This window comes from Jaculus jaculus, chromosome 4 (assembly GCF_020740685.1).
Source record: "Jaculus jaculus isolate mJacJac1 chromosome 4, mJacJac1.mat.Y.cur, whole genome shotgun sequence".
NCBI lineage: Eukaryota > Metazoa > Chordata > Mammalia > Rodentia > Dipodidae > Jaculus > Jaculus jaculus.
Window position 1 is genome coordinate 152347078 of NC_059105.1, and position 14660 is coordinate 152361737.

The window sequence follows — 14660 nt, forward strand, 5'->3', positions numbered from 1 at the left end:
TGTTTTGGGCTGGGTACAGTGGTGCAGACCTGTACTCCTAGGTCTGAGGGAGTCTGGTGCTGGGGAATTGCAACTTTAAGGCCTGCCTGGCAATTCTGTGAGATCCTGTCTCAAAAGAAAACAGTAAAACAGGTAAGTGGGTGTTGGGGGTTGTGGTGGTTGCTGTGTATGTAGCTCAGCGGTAGAGCACATACCTACCATGCAGGGCCCTGGGTTCAATTCCAGTACCCCCCTGATGCCCTCCTCCACAAGGTATTTTGAGGTTGTAGAAATTTTGTTTATAAAATATCTCAGATATATATATATATATATATTTTTTAGGTTCTTTATTTATTTATTTGAGAGCGACAGAGAAAGACAGAGAATGGGCGCGCCAGGGCTTCCAGCCTCTGCAAACGAACTCCAGACGCGTGCGCCCCCTTGTGCATCTGGCTAACGTGGGACCTGGGGAACCGAGCCTCGAACCGGGGTCCTTAGGCTTCACAGACAAGCGCTTAACCACTAAGCCATCTCTCCAGCCCCAGATATATTTTTTGATTCAGATATATCATCACATATCATTTTAGCTATAAACAGTGAGAAAACAAAATTTCATAATGAGAGCTTTAAAAATAAAATAAATTAGAGAAGCCAGTGATTTTGCAGTCTTTGGCTAATGTTTTTCAAAGTAAATCATGTGATATCTTGCATTTCTCAGAGTGTTGTAAATGGTACAGTTGTCACTTTCTGTTTTGCTCATTTATTTCATGAAGTTACCTCTGGTAGGTAACCATTTCCCTGTTTGTTGACCACTGTTCCGTTGGAAGCTCTCATGTTCCAGTTCATACGGTGCAGGGCCTCCGTGAAAAGAAAGAGCCACAACATCCTGGCCAGAAAAGAGCTTTGAGCTTGACCTCCTTCTTTAGTTTAGAAACAGGTAAATGAAAAAAAAAAAATAAACAAGAAAAGAATATTAGCCAGTTATGGTGGTGCACGCCTTAAATCCCAGCACTCAGGAGGCAGAGGTAGGAGGATCACCACGAGTTAGAGGCCACCCTAAAGACTACATAGTGAATTCCACATCAGCCTGGAGTAGAGTGAATAAAACCCTACCTCGGAAAAAAAAAATAAAAGAATAGTGATGTATAAATGCCTACCATAGAATATTCATTGAAAAAGGATCTTTCTTTGCTGACATTGCCAAGATCATGGCACTTTCTCAAGGATTCCCCAAAGCTGTATCTTGACCTCCAGCAGACCTAGTCGCAAATAGTAGTAGCTTGAATACCACTAACCAGTTGCCCTGAAGGCAAAATGATTTCCAAAGCAGTGATGATATTTGACAAGATGGCTTCATGGTTCCCCGTGGCTTATCAGATCTGGCAGCAGCCCTTTACTGGGGTTAAAAGCCCCGTGTTGTTTTGTCCACCTGCATCTGCTCTCAGGACAGTCACTTGTTCCTGCTGCCTTTCTTTCCTGCACTATCTCCGCCCCAACCTGCTCCATTGTTTTCACCCACTGACATCCTTTCTGCCCCCAGTCCTGTTAACACCACTCGTGCCCAAGCTGCCCTGTCCCATTGCCTGCCCTCCTTGCGAGAGGCATTTCCATGATGATGGTTACCTTGCATCATGCCCACGCGTTTGGCTTATTCTCTTTTAGAAGTTATTTAAGTGTGGTCATCTAGGTATAGACCCCGCTGAGCTGTGTATTTTTGAGAGCAATGAGACCATATTACTTTCTTATATATTTGCAGTTCTGTCATCTTTAGCTGTAGAAGCAAGTTACACAGAATGGTCAGTCAGCAGATATGAGTCAAATTGGGTATATGATGGTAAGAATATGAACTACGTGTATTTTCACCACTTGAAATCCTCTGCTTTCATTATTTCAGAATGTCGACAGACAAATTCTGAGATGTAACCCAAGGCCTGGGAAGGTAAGCTGAGGCAAAAATTAAAAAAAAATTGGTTAGGTTTAGATGAGTTTAAGATAAATACGTTTAACTGATTTAGACAATGATTTATTTAACATCTGAGGTAAGATTCGCTTTAAATGCTTGCTTTATGTATTTAGTGTATCTTATTTTCTGTATTTTAGGACATTGTGGACTTTTAAATACATATGTAAAATTAGTTATTATGCCTAACCTACTGTATGTTGCAGATGGTTATCTATGATCTCCACGGCAGTAAATGTAAACAAGAGATCTACTCTAACATTCCTGATGCGACAGCATGGTCGTTTCCAAATGGGGTACTGATCAGAGTTGTCAGGGGCTGGTAAGAAGTCTCTTAAAATGTTACAGCTGTTCTCTAAAATTACGTGTGTTTTCTGTCATTTGTGTCTATTTTTTTGCTTTTGTGTGTATGTTGAGGGGGGAGTTGTATGGTGTGTCTGTGTGTGTGTGGGGGGGGTGGTAGGATGTGGAACCCCCCTGTGCTTGCTGGGGAGGGAGATGCTTTCCTGTGGTGGCCTGAGCAGAACATCAGGTGTCTAGATCTATCACTTTTCCACCCAGTCATTGTTTTGAGCCAGAGTCTCCTCACTGATTCAAGAACTAGCAGGGTTCCAATGCTTCCTGGGTCTCTGCTTCCCTGAAAGACTAAGGTCATAGGGGTATGTGGTCACAGCCAGGTTTTTATGTGGAGTTGAGATTTGAACTGTTGTGGTCTCAGGCTCCCCAGTCCCTCACACTTGTGCAGGAAACACACATAACCATTGAGCCATCATCTCTGCAGCTCCTATTTGTATATATATATTAAAATCTAGTCATGTTCTTTTGTTGGCTGAATATTTTGAAATATTGCTAATGTTTTATAACTAGGTATTTTATTTACTAGTCAGAAAACATATGCACTATTTCAAGCCAGTAGGTTTCAGGCATAATGTATACCATCAGTGTTCTTTTATAATTACAGTATTATCACAAAAGACTTGGCAAGTCAAGTCGAATGAAGCATAGCTTTGAAAATGAGAGTTTGTGGGAAGCTATGGAATGAGAAGACCACATAGAGTCACTTATATAGCGAACATGCTCAAAAACTGTGGAATTCCTTGTGTGGTCTAAAAATGAGGGATAACATCTCTTGTTATAATGGAATGTGCCTCATGGATATACTGGAGCCTGACTGTTCTTGTCCAGTGTTTATATTAGCCCGTGGTCAGTGTTCATGTTGTAAGAAAGCTGGTATAATGTTGTCTTCATAGAATAAAATGGGAAACATGCCTATAATACCCAGTAATAAGAAAATTATGTACACAGTTAGAACTGTAACTTGGAATTGTTAAGATATTTTATATGAATATGTAGCATTGTATACTGAGCATATATAAGGTACACATGGGCACAGATGTAGGCATAGGTCTATATTGTGATACTATACTATGTTCAGTAGTTTTATTTCCAAGTTATATGCATGCTTACTTTTTTCCTTAACTGCTAAATTCTCTCTATTTAGCTTAGCTCTAATGTAGCATTATATGCTAATAGTGAAAGCTCATCCACCTTAAAAAACATTAAAATGGGGCCTGCTGGGTGTGGTGGCACATGCCTTTATTTCCAATACTCAGGAGGCAGAGGGAAGAGGATCGCCATGAGTTCGAGGCCACCCTGGGCTATAGAGTGAGTTTCAGGTCAGCCTGAGCTAGAGCAAGACCCTACCTTGAAAAACCAAAAAAAAAAAAAAAAAACCAATTAAAATGGGTCCTGGAGCAGTGGTTTAGCAGTTAAGTAAGGAGTTTGCCTGCAGAGCCTAACAGCCTGAGTTTGATTGCCCAGTACCCATGTAAAGCCGTATGCACAACGTGGCACAGGCATCTGGAGTCCATTTGCAGCTGCTGATAGTCATGGTACACCCATTCTCTCTGTCTGTTTCTTCTGTCTGTCTCTGCTTGCAAACAAATATATAAAATTATAAAAATAAATACATTTTAAAAAATTTAAATGATCTGTGACTATGTAGCACTTATTTTGTACCCTACTTCTTAGAAAATTGAATTTAGTTGATCATATGCATTTATGTTTGTTTAGCTGGATTTTATATGAAAAGCCACATTTCCAAGGTCAGAAATGTGTGTTAGAAGAAGGGGAAAAAATATTAAATCGTGACTGGACTCTTCAGAACAGAAAGCACCCAGAAAGAACCTTTCTTTTGGGTTCTATCAGACGTGTAGTAAAGGTAAGAAAACTGTTAAATTTCCCCTACTTCATTATGTTTTCATTTGTCAGGTAGTAAAGTTGCACCGTGGCCTAGCAACACTTAGAGTTAGTTGCTGGAGTTTGTGATAACTTTTGATCTTCACCATCATATTGCTAAATTTTAATTTTACATATAAAATGTTTAAATGGATGATTATAAATGGTTCTCTCTCTCTCTCTCTCTCTCTCTCTCTCTCTCTCTCTCTATATATATATATATATATATATATATATATATATATATATATATACACACACACACACGCACACACACACATAAAATGATAGGTATATATCATATAGGAATCTTTATGCAAAAAGCCAGAATTTTCAAATATATCCTTTTCTAGTTTAGATTGCTTCTGCTTAATATAACTTTGTGCATGCATGTGTGTTTGCATATATGTGAGTATGTCAGGGAATATTAGAGAAAGAAGGATCCAGAAAGGAAGCAAAGAGGCTAGTTTTCGATTCTCTGTTGGAAAGTATTATTGAAGGTTACAGAGATCCTCCACTAGCCAAACGTTTTATAAGAGCTATGTAGTTGGTTAGAGGAAAACTGGATTCTGATTAAAACAAACAAACAAACAAAAAACAGAACTCAGATGAGAACAGATTCTCCTTTCATGAACTGAGGTTTTCTTCAGGAGTTAGTTATACAAGGCATTATATAATGCAGTTACTTACATGACCACCATGGATATGGATATAAAGATTCATATATACATGTGAGACAGTATACATAATTTATTTATTAAAGGGTTTTTTTGTTCTTTGTTTTTTTGGTTTTTCGAGGTAGGGTCTCACTCTAGCCCAGGCTGACCTGGAATTCACTATGGAGTCTCAGGGTGGCCTCAAACTCATGGCAATCCTCCTATCTCTGCCTCCCAAGTGCTGGGATTAAAGGTGTGCACCATCACGCCCGGCTTTTTTTCAAGGTTTTGATTAAAAGCATACATTATGGGAAAACAAACCACAAATTGATCATGTTACTAAGCTTTTTATTTTATTATTATTATTTTGGTTTTTCGAGGTAGGGTCTCACTCTAGCCCAGGCTGACCTGGAATTCACTATGTAGTCTCAGGGTGGCCTCGAACTCATGGCGATCCTCCTACCTCTGCCTCCCAGGTGCTGGGATTAAAGGTGTGCACCACCACGCCCAGTTCTGAGCTTTTGATAGTTGAAAACATTTACAGGAACATTTAAAGATGGCACACTGAGGTCCTGAAGTCATCACAGAGTCCTGTTCACATATATCCTGCATGAATCAACACTGTGAGCATACCTTTGTAACAAATATTTGCATCTGCTCGTGTACCTGATAACCATAGTGGGCACAGGGTTTAGAAATACCAATGCATTATGGCCCTTGGTGCAATTGCTCAGTGTTTGGGGAGGAACAGTTGAGTCACTTGACCATATGGCACCTGGGAAGAAGTGCTGTGCCGTTCCTGGGAGACTCGCTAGGAAGGGGCAGCTGACCTGGAGTAAAGGGCATCTGATAGGAATCTTGAAAGCATCAGCAGGAATTGGGCCACACGGGAGCTACGAAAGGTCCCAATAGAGCCTCCTTTGTGAGTCCCGGAGGTGGCATAGGGACAACTCAAGGAGATTGAGATGTGTAAGGCAGGGGGTCTGCTTTCCTGATCCGATCTGCAAAACACATTTCAGTGTTCATTTAATTGGCTAACTTGCTAGGACCACTCTGAAATGTGTAATTAGTTTGTAGGTGGAATCTTCGGGGATCTGTATGACTTGTGGTTTTGTGTCTGCCTGGTGAATATCGGGCACCATGCCAAACCTAGTGGAGGGGGAAAAAAATGAGCAAGGGTTGGCAACCAGCCACCCAAACAAATCCCTTAAAATCAAACAGGAATAAAATCAAACAAATATAATCTTCTGAACATCGATATTTGAACGTATACATTTGCATACAGGCCTTTTTTTTTTTTGGACTATACTATGTGGGGCTTGCATTCCTCCCTTATTCCATTGCTTTATCTTGGAGTCATTTTTTTTTTTTTTATTTTAATGGCACTGTGAGTACCCACACTTTCAGTGTGGAAGGAAAATAAAGCTATTCAGCATTGCCCAGAAGAAACATTATCATTGTTTTAACTATCTTGTGATATGGGGTTCAGGCATCAAATTCCTCCTTTTTTCTCCCACCATGTTATAATTCTGTGTATAGACACCTTCTTTTTCTTGCTTATGGTGGCTGTTGTCCTTCCAAATCCACCTAGACTAATGTTGACTTGCCTTGTTTCACTGTCTTAGTTTAGTTGCCCTTGTCTGAAAGATTCCATGCCCTTAGACGTGGGTTCTCCAGGGTGTCTTTATTCAGCGGTGAACATGTGGAGCAGGTGTTCCCCACTTGTAGATTTTATGCAAGGTTCATCATTGCCTTCAGTGAAAACAATTGGGATGGTAACAGCCATGTGGCAAATCTTCATCAAGTGCTTTTGTTTTTGTTGTTGAAAGTAGAGCCAGTGTGTATTTGAGATTGCTATGTTTACTATGTGTGAATTTCCCGTGAGTTTTAAAGGTGTGACATTTTTTCATATGGCCGAGGATGCGCAGGTTGCCATGAAGAGAGAGCTTCACTGTTCACTTGGGGACTAAAAGCATATAATATAAAGTGGAAGCTATGGATTTTATTTTGTGTTAACTATTTTAAACTGTAGTTCATTCTGACACTGTTTCTTTCCTATAATTATTTCTCTATTTCTACTAATTTTTCTAGTGGTCTCCACCAGGCTGTGTTTGCGAAATCTAGCATGACTAGGGAAGTGTGGAAGGAAGACAGCAAACTTGTAGAGTAAACTGTTTATTGTTGCTAGGTACCACAAAGTACCCTTCAATTGTTAGCGTTTGACTGCCTTTGTCCATCAAGAACTAAACAAACCTTGTAAAAGATGCTATTTTTGTGAACATTCACTCTGAAGACAGAGCCTAGGGGTAACTTTTTCAGTCAAATGTAGTAAAGACTGGGCTTGTAATAAAGGTAGCTGGGAACATGTGGCTTCTTGTTTTTATTTTATTTTTATTTTTATTTTAGCTGTCATTATGCATTTGCTGGTGTGCTATTTCCTCTGTGTTATTGTAGACATGAATGAATGCCTCTCAGTTTTTCCCCTTTTAAAGTACACCACCCAAACATTGTTTATGTAACACAATGCAGAGGAAACTTGCTTGTGTGAGACACTTAGTAATGCATTCTGCTACGTACCTTAGAGCCCTGGGAGAACATTAATATGGAAGGATTTGAAATAATGTTCACAGCACTCTACTATTAAGAGTGTACATCCCTCCAGACATAAAATGGCCTCGATATCCATGACTTCATAGTGCCTGACACTACCTACACAAGACCATCATAGGAGGAGGGAAAGATCACGACATCAAAATAAAAGAGAGACTTATTGAGATGGGGAGGGGATATGATGGAGAATGGAATTTCTAAGGGGTAAAGGGGGTGGGAAGGGAGGGTATTACCAGGGGATATTTTTTGTAATCATAGAAAATGTTTTTAAAAGTTACATGTTGGGTCATGAATTTCAGAGACATTTATCATACTAATAACTGGGGGCTAACTCCACAATGCACGACCCATTTTCAATAACAAGGAGGGTCTAATGGGAGGGGGTAGATCACAGATGAGCCTAAATAATGGTACCAAACTGCCTGTATTTACTGAAAAGAAAACTAATAAATTAAATTTAAAAAAAAAATTGAGAAAAAATTAAGTAAAATAAGATTTAAAAAAAAGAGTGTACAAATGACCATTGATGATAGGTGATTATTCTGTCATTTCTGATTAATTTTTAAGTGAATATCTAGAAGGAAATATGCTTGCATATATAAATATTTATTGTTTTTTTATTTATGTGTGTTTACATATGAGTGCACCAGGGTCTTTTACCACTGCAAATAAAATGCTAAAACTTTAGGTCAATTTAGTATCCCACTATAAGTGGGCAGCTAGGGAATTGAACCTGGGAAAGCAAGCTTTGCAAATAAGCACTTTTAACGGCGAGCCATCTTCCCAGACTCTATGCTTTGATATTTTAAAGGCAGTTTTAACTTGTGCTCTTCTAGCATATGCATTTTAGAACTAATTTTCTGAAAATAGAGTGTATAAATTTGGTTTTGTGTATTTTTAAGGAACTATAGCAGCTTATAGAGAATAGTGATACACAATAATTATGAATTGTTATTATTTTAACAGTATATGAGTATTTTTTGATCTAAATATGCTTTTGGAAAGATAATTGTGACATCTCATTTTAATGCAATTTGTTAGATACCAGATTCTTAACATGGTTTAAAATGCATATGAATTCATAGAGAAACATATTCTAGTTAATATCTTACATTCCTTACCATAGTAATGGGAGAAGTTAGCTTCTTGTTGCTAGGACAAACACACAGCTAGAATCAGCTTGTGGGAAGAAAGGGGTTATTTAAGGCTTGGAAATTTCAGGGGAAGTTCCATCAGGGGCCAAAGAAGGTGGATCCCTTCTACAGATCCAAGAAGGATACCACCAACAGCTGTATTCCAAATCAGACAGTATAAAGAACAGTCAGAGCTCAAACTGGTTGCTTACATTCCTTAGGGCTAGACTCCAATATTTGCCCTCAGTGACACCTCCTCTTGCTGGGCTGTTGGAGACTCAAGTTGCAAGTTCAATCGTAGGAAAAAATGCCTGAGTCTATGGGGCCACACCACCAATTCTTCATGTCCCTACCTCTGTCCCCATAGACTCATGACCATCTCACAATGCAAATTTCACTCAGTCCAACTTCAAAGGTCCCCACAGTCTTTACCAACCTTAACACCATTTAAAGTCCCAGGTCTCATCTGATATTTAAGACTGTCTCTTAACTGGGAGCTCGGTCATATCAAAACATTACTTGCATTCTTCCAACACATATAGCACAGAGTAAGCATTTCAAATGCAATAAGGTGTAACAAGGAGAGACTGAACCATTACAAATCAGTAACCAGCTGGTATATATTAAGCATCTGCAGTTTAAGTCTGACATCCATAACCAGTGATGACAGTCTCTGGATTTCCAATTTTACCCCTCCAGCTGGGCTTGTCACAGCCTGGGCAAACATTTGAGCAAGCAGTGCTCTATGGTAGCCATTGATAGTCTGGCATATCCAGAACATCTTTGGGTTTACACTGCAAATCATGGTTCATCTTCAGAGCTCCAAACAATGGTTTTACTTGGTCTCTAATACAGAGGTTTCTACCCTGCCTCACACACCACACATCTCAGGAGTCAATCTAGTTCACCTTCATCCAGTAGCCTTACTTGGCCTCAAACACAGAGATTTCTACTCTGTTTTACATGCCACATATCAGCCGTGGCTTCTGGAACCATGTGAACTTCATGATCACTTTTCTGCATTTTTTCATGCTTCCAAAACAAATAGTACTCAAGTGTGCAGCATAGCAAAATTTGTAAATGGGGGCGAGGGGGTGGGGTGGGGTAAATCTTGACCTCAAAGAATAGCATACTTCTTTAGAATTCATCAGTGTTTAAAAAAAAAATGGATTCCTATTCATTTGAACCATCCACAGCTCACCTTCAGGGCATCATTTCCATAGTTTCAATGCAAAACAGTTGGCCCACTCTTGCTGATGGTAATCTGCTTAACAATTGAAGCTTCAGTAAAACCATTCTGTGAGCCAGTAACATTGAACTTGTTTGAATGTTTTCTGTAATAAACAGTACATTTTTCATATCTTTGTGTTCTATGCCTTCTGCCAAGCATACCAGTCCATTATTTTTATTTATTTTTTTTCTTTTCCAGGTAGGGATTAAAGGTGAGTGCCACCATGCCCAGCCTATTTTTTTAAAATTAAAAAAAAATATATATTTATTTGCAAGCAGAGAGAGAAAGAAATAAAGAGAAGAGAGACAGACAGAATGAATGGGTATACCAGGCTCTCCAGCCACCACAAAGAAACTCCAGATGTACGGGCTACATTGTGCATATAGCTTTACGTGGGTACTGGGGAGTCCAACCCCGGTTGTTAGGCTGTACAGGCAAGTGCCTTAACCACTGAGCAATCTCTCCAGTCTCCCCACCCCAAGTACTTTTAAATTTAACCTTGCTCAAATTCTTAGGGCTTGGGTAGAATACAACCAGCCTTTCTGCTAGTATGCAAGTTCCAAAAAGGTTGTCTGCTTCCCCTTTAAAAGTTCGTAAATCAGCTGGGCGTGGTGGCACATGCTTTTAATCCCAGAACTCGGGAAGCAGAGGTAGGAGGATGAGTGAGGTCGAGGCTGGCCTGAGAATACACAGTGAATTCCAGGTCAGCCTGGCCTAGATTGAGACCCTGCCTCGAAAAACCAAAAATTTAAAAAAGTTCCTTAAGTCAAAGTCTTCACAGTCCACAGTTCTCTCTGCATTTAGCATTTCTAAACTCTCATCAGAATAGCCTACACAGCCGGGCGTGGTGGCGCATGCCTTTAATCCTAGCACTCGGGAGGCAGAGGTAGGAGGATCGCCATGAGTTCAAGGCCACCCTGAGACTACAGAGTTAATTCCAGGTCAGCCTGGACAAGAGTGAGACCCTACCTCGAAAAACCAAAAAAAAAAAAAAAAAAAAAAAAAACCAGAATAGCCTACAGATCTTTGCATTGTGATATGGCCATGAGTCTGCAGAGGCCAAGGGCAGAATGTAGTGGTGTGAATGTATGGCCTCATAGACTCAGGTGTTTATTAAGGGATAGCTTCCTAGTTAAGTCCCCAGCAGGCAGATCTCTGCTATAGGAGCTGTATCACTGAGAGCACATCTGTAGTCCAGCCCTTCTAGGAGTGTCGGGAGCCAGTTTGAGCTCTGGTGGCTTCAGCTCAGGCTGTTGGTACTTCCTGGACTCGTTTCTCTGCGCTTAGATCAATGCAAGTGAGCCAGCTGCTTCTGCCATGATGGAGCTTCCCCTGGACTCCATGAGCCTGAAATAAACCCTTTCCTCCCATAAGCTGCTTTTGGTTGGGTGTTTGTCCATCAATAGGAAGGTAACTGCAACAATTAGTGAAAACTCAGTTTGGGAAAGCCTAAAGAGTTTAAAATTGAGGTTTTAATATTGTGAAAATCATAATAAAAATGCAATTGTTCAGTTTCTAATAAACGGCACCTCTAATGGTTACTGCATTACTTAAACATTTCATTAAAATGCATTCACTTAACTTTCAAGAAGTTAGAGGTGAGAATTCTGCTATTTAAACGAGTTATGTAATTAAACACTTATAGGTACAGAGGTGGTTTGTGTGTTCAGAGAGACTGGTTTCTGTAGTTTTGGGAAGGCAAAAATAATTGTGATTCTAATTCCCTAAAAAGGGATGAGGTGTTTTTTTTTAAATTTTTTTTTTTGGTTTGATTTGACTGCCTTTAGAGATCTTTATTAGTGAAAATGCACAGAGTGTTTTCTTTGATTGCAACATACAATCACCTGCAAAGCTTCCTGAGTCCATTGTGGAGGCAGAAAATGCAGGAGAGCCCGTGTGACACAGCCGTGGGAAGTGAGCGTGGACCTTTAGAGTGTGCAGAAGCAAGCAAATGACTTGGATGTGATTGGGTATTGATCTAAGGAGTGTCTCTAGGAAATAGGGGTCTCAGAAACTTAGCTGTGTGAAGACAACCTCCTGCTTGCCTGGCCATTGAGAGCAGGACCTTTGTAAAAGCTTCCACCTTGATAGTGGGACTAGGTAAGGCTATGCACATGTAATTTTAAAGGTAGGTGGGACTGGACGTTATCACAATGGGCACTTGCTTTTTTTTAAAGCTACAGTGTAGGGTCATTTCATAATGTCTGTCTTCATTGAACCAACTGGCATTCAAGAAAACAGGAGTCTCACAAATAGGGAAACAGATTTCCTTTCCCCTCACCTCCAGTTCCCATTTCTTTTGTCCATGTAAACTAGGCAAACATGCTGAAGGGCAGGACCTTGCCTCTGTGTTATTTATGTTTTATGGCCCTCCTGGGATCACCTTGTATTTAAATCCCTTCCTCCCTTTACTTTAGACTTTGTTAAGCTACCGAGAAGGGAAGCTTTTAGACCTTTGTCAATCAAATCTTTTGGCACTCTATCCCTTTCTTGATGAACAATTATTTTTAAAAAAATTAAGCAGAAGAAAAATGGGCAGTAAATTTTCTAGTGATAGCATGTATAATTTCCATGTTATTAATCTGATTACTTAGAAAAATTGCTTTTAAAGTTTGCTTGCAGAACACCAGTATTTCATTTGTATTAATTTCTTTTTGAAGAAATGCTGAACAATAAAATCATTGTAAGTGTATGTCTAGGGTGTTTAGAATAGTAGCCTGTGTGTCTCCAGATGATTTCAAAGTCAAATTATTTTCTTTTTCAGGACTGCAGCATTCCAGAGATAGAGCTTTGCCCACAGTCTGACCTAGGGTTTGGTCCAATCTACATTCAGAGATCAGTCCCCAATTTGGAAGAGCTGAATATCCCCAAATCTACCTTATTCACCGTGAAGTCAGGCGTGTATGTATCAGTTTTTTTTTACTGGAGGATTGATGACCACTGAAGTTAGCTTTTTGCTTCATATTTTAGTAGATGACATACTGCTGAAGTTTTAGTTATTTTTTTTTGTATGCTTCTGCATACTAAAGAAAGATAACTTTATGGTTTAAAATGGATTCTGTCTTTCTTTGGGTCCAATTAAGATTTTGATGTATGACTCACAGAAGCAGGTTTTAGAATCCTCATAGTTCTTGATAGATGGAGGATGTCATCTTTTCACTGAACATACTTTGGGATTGAGAAATAAAAGCATCATGGCCTAAAATTCTGTAGACTGAACTATTTCTAGCATGTTTTAAGTATTAATGCCTCCCAAGTGTCCAGCACATGTTACTGTTTTGTTTGTTAATTCTCAAGTTGTGAGAGGCAGGTGATGTTACCCTCAGGTAATAGATGAGTAATTTGTCCCAGGCTACTAGCTGGTGAAAAAGGATTTGACGCTTGGTTTGATTTATAAATTATAGCCTACTTGAATTAAAGGCAGTGTATGTTGTAGATCTTAGAAAGTTATAGTAAAAAATAATACATAGTGCTTAGAAAGAGATCAGATTTATAAGCTATATAGTATGTAAATGTAAGTGCTTAAATATGTGTTAACTGTTATTATCAAATGATGTCTGACAAATCACTCTGGTGTATTTTACTAATATAATTATATAATGGGAATTTTTATTGCCTTTTTGCCTCTTATAGAATCAGACTCAAGTATCATTTATTACACTTTAACCAACCATTTATTCCTTATTTAGTTGGCTTGCCTACCCAGATATTAATTTTAAGGGGCAAGCTACAGTTTTGGAGGAAGACCAAGGGCTCTTTGAGATTTCTGCAGCAGAAATGAAATCATTGTATCCACTCCAAATGGTAAGCAAATTAATAAGGAAGCTTTCCTTTCCCAGCGCACGTTAATCTCTGGCTAAGTAACTCAAACCTCAATCTCAACAAATGAGGGTTGTCACTGAGTTGGCAAACTACATATTGCCTTTCTGTAGTATTATATAGACTGTCTGAGTTTACTTTGATTTGTGCCAAGTTTATTATAATATATGCAGTTTCCTTTTAAATATATGGTTCTGTGAAGATTGTAAATGTTTAGTAGGGTTCTGCGTTTGTTTTGTTGCAGCTCATTAGAAAATTAGTTGTAGTAAATTATACTCTTCCATTTTCATAATGAATAATAAGCATAGATTAATAATAATTTGAAACTCTGTCAATGTTTACCTTCTTTTTGTTTCTTTTTCTCTTTTCTTTCTTTTCTTTTTTTTTTTTGTTTTTTGTTTTTTGTTTTTGTTTTTGTTTTTTCGAGGTAGGGTTTCATTCTAGCTCAGGCTGACCTGGAATTCACTATGTAGTCTCAGGGTGGCCTTGAACTCACAGCGATCCTCCTACCTCTGCCTCCTGAGTGCTGGGATTAAAGGCGTGCGCCACCATGCCCAGCAGTGTTTACCTTCTTAAAAATTAACATGCATGCAACATTTTGTGGCAGACATTCTTTTTTGTAATTTAAAGCAAACTTTTCAATTAAATGTAGGCTGTGAGCCTTGAAAAATTGAGACAAGGACAAGTAAAGAAAGTTTAAGAAACATCACAATGTGGGGTAACATTTTAAATAATAAAATTCCAAGAGTTATGGTTTTTTTTTTTTTTTGAGTGTGTGTGAGAAAGGAATTGCTACTTAGGGTGTATAACCTAAATGTCACTAAAACATCACATATACTTAACTCTGTACATGGAACTTGGATAAAACGTTGAGAATAGTTCAGTGTTGTAATTTAGAAAACCTAGGGGAGATGTTTGGATAGGTAGCTTAGAAATCTACTCAATCAAATGTAACTTATGCATCCACTAGCAATTCTACTCTTGTGTGTGGGTATTCAGCAGTAGGATTGAATCTTTTAATTTCTCTTGCATGC

At 38.9% G+C, this 14660-nt stretch overlaps 1 protein-coding gene across 1 annotated transcript in view; it reads left to right on the top strand.

The window, feature by feature from the left end:
* Nucleotides 1–14660, top strand: part of Crybg3 (crystallin beta-gamma domain containing 3) — a 124954-nt gene that overhangs the window by 56098 nt on the left and 54196 nt on the right. The window contains exons 5-9 of the mRNA XM_045147411.1: nucleotides 1874–1918; nucleotides 2146–2261; nucleotides 4013–4160; nucleotides 12572–12708; nucleotides 13497–13611. Of these exons, the coding sequence (XP_045003346.1) occupies nucleotides 1874–1918; nucleotides 2146–2261; nucleotides 4013–4160; nucleotides 12572–12708; nucleotides 13497–13611 (561 nt within the window). The remainder of the gene's footprint in view (nucleotides 1–1873; nucleotides 1919–2145; nucleotides 2262–4012; nucleotides 4161–12571; nucleotides 12709–13496; nucleotides 13612–14660) is intronic.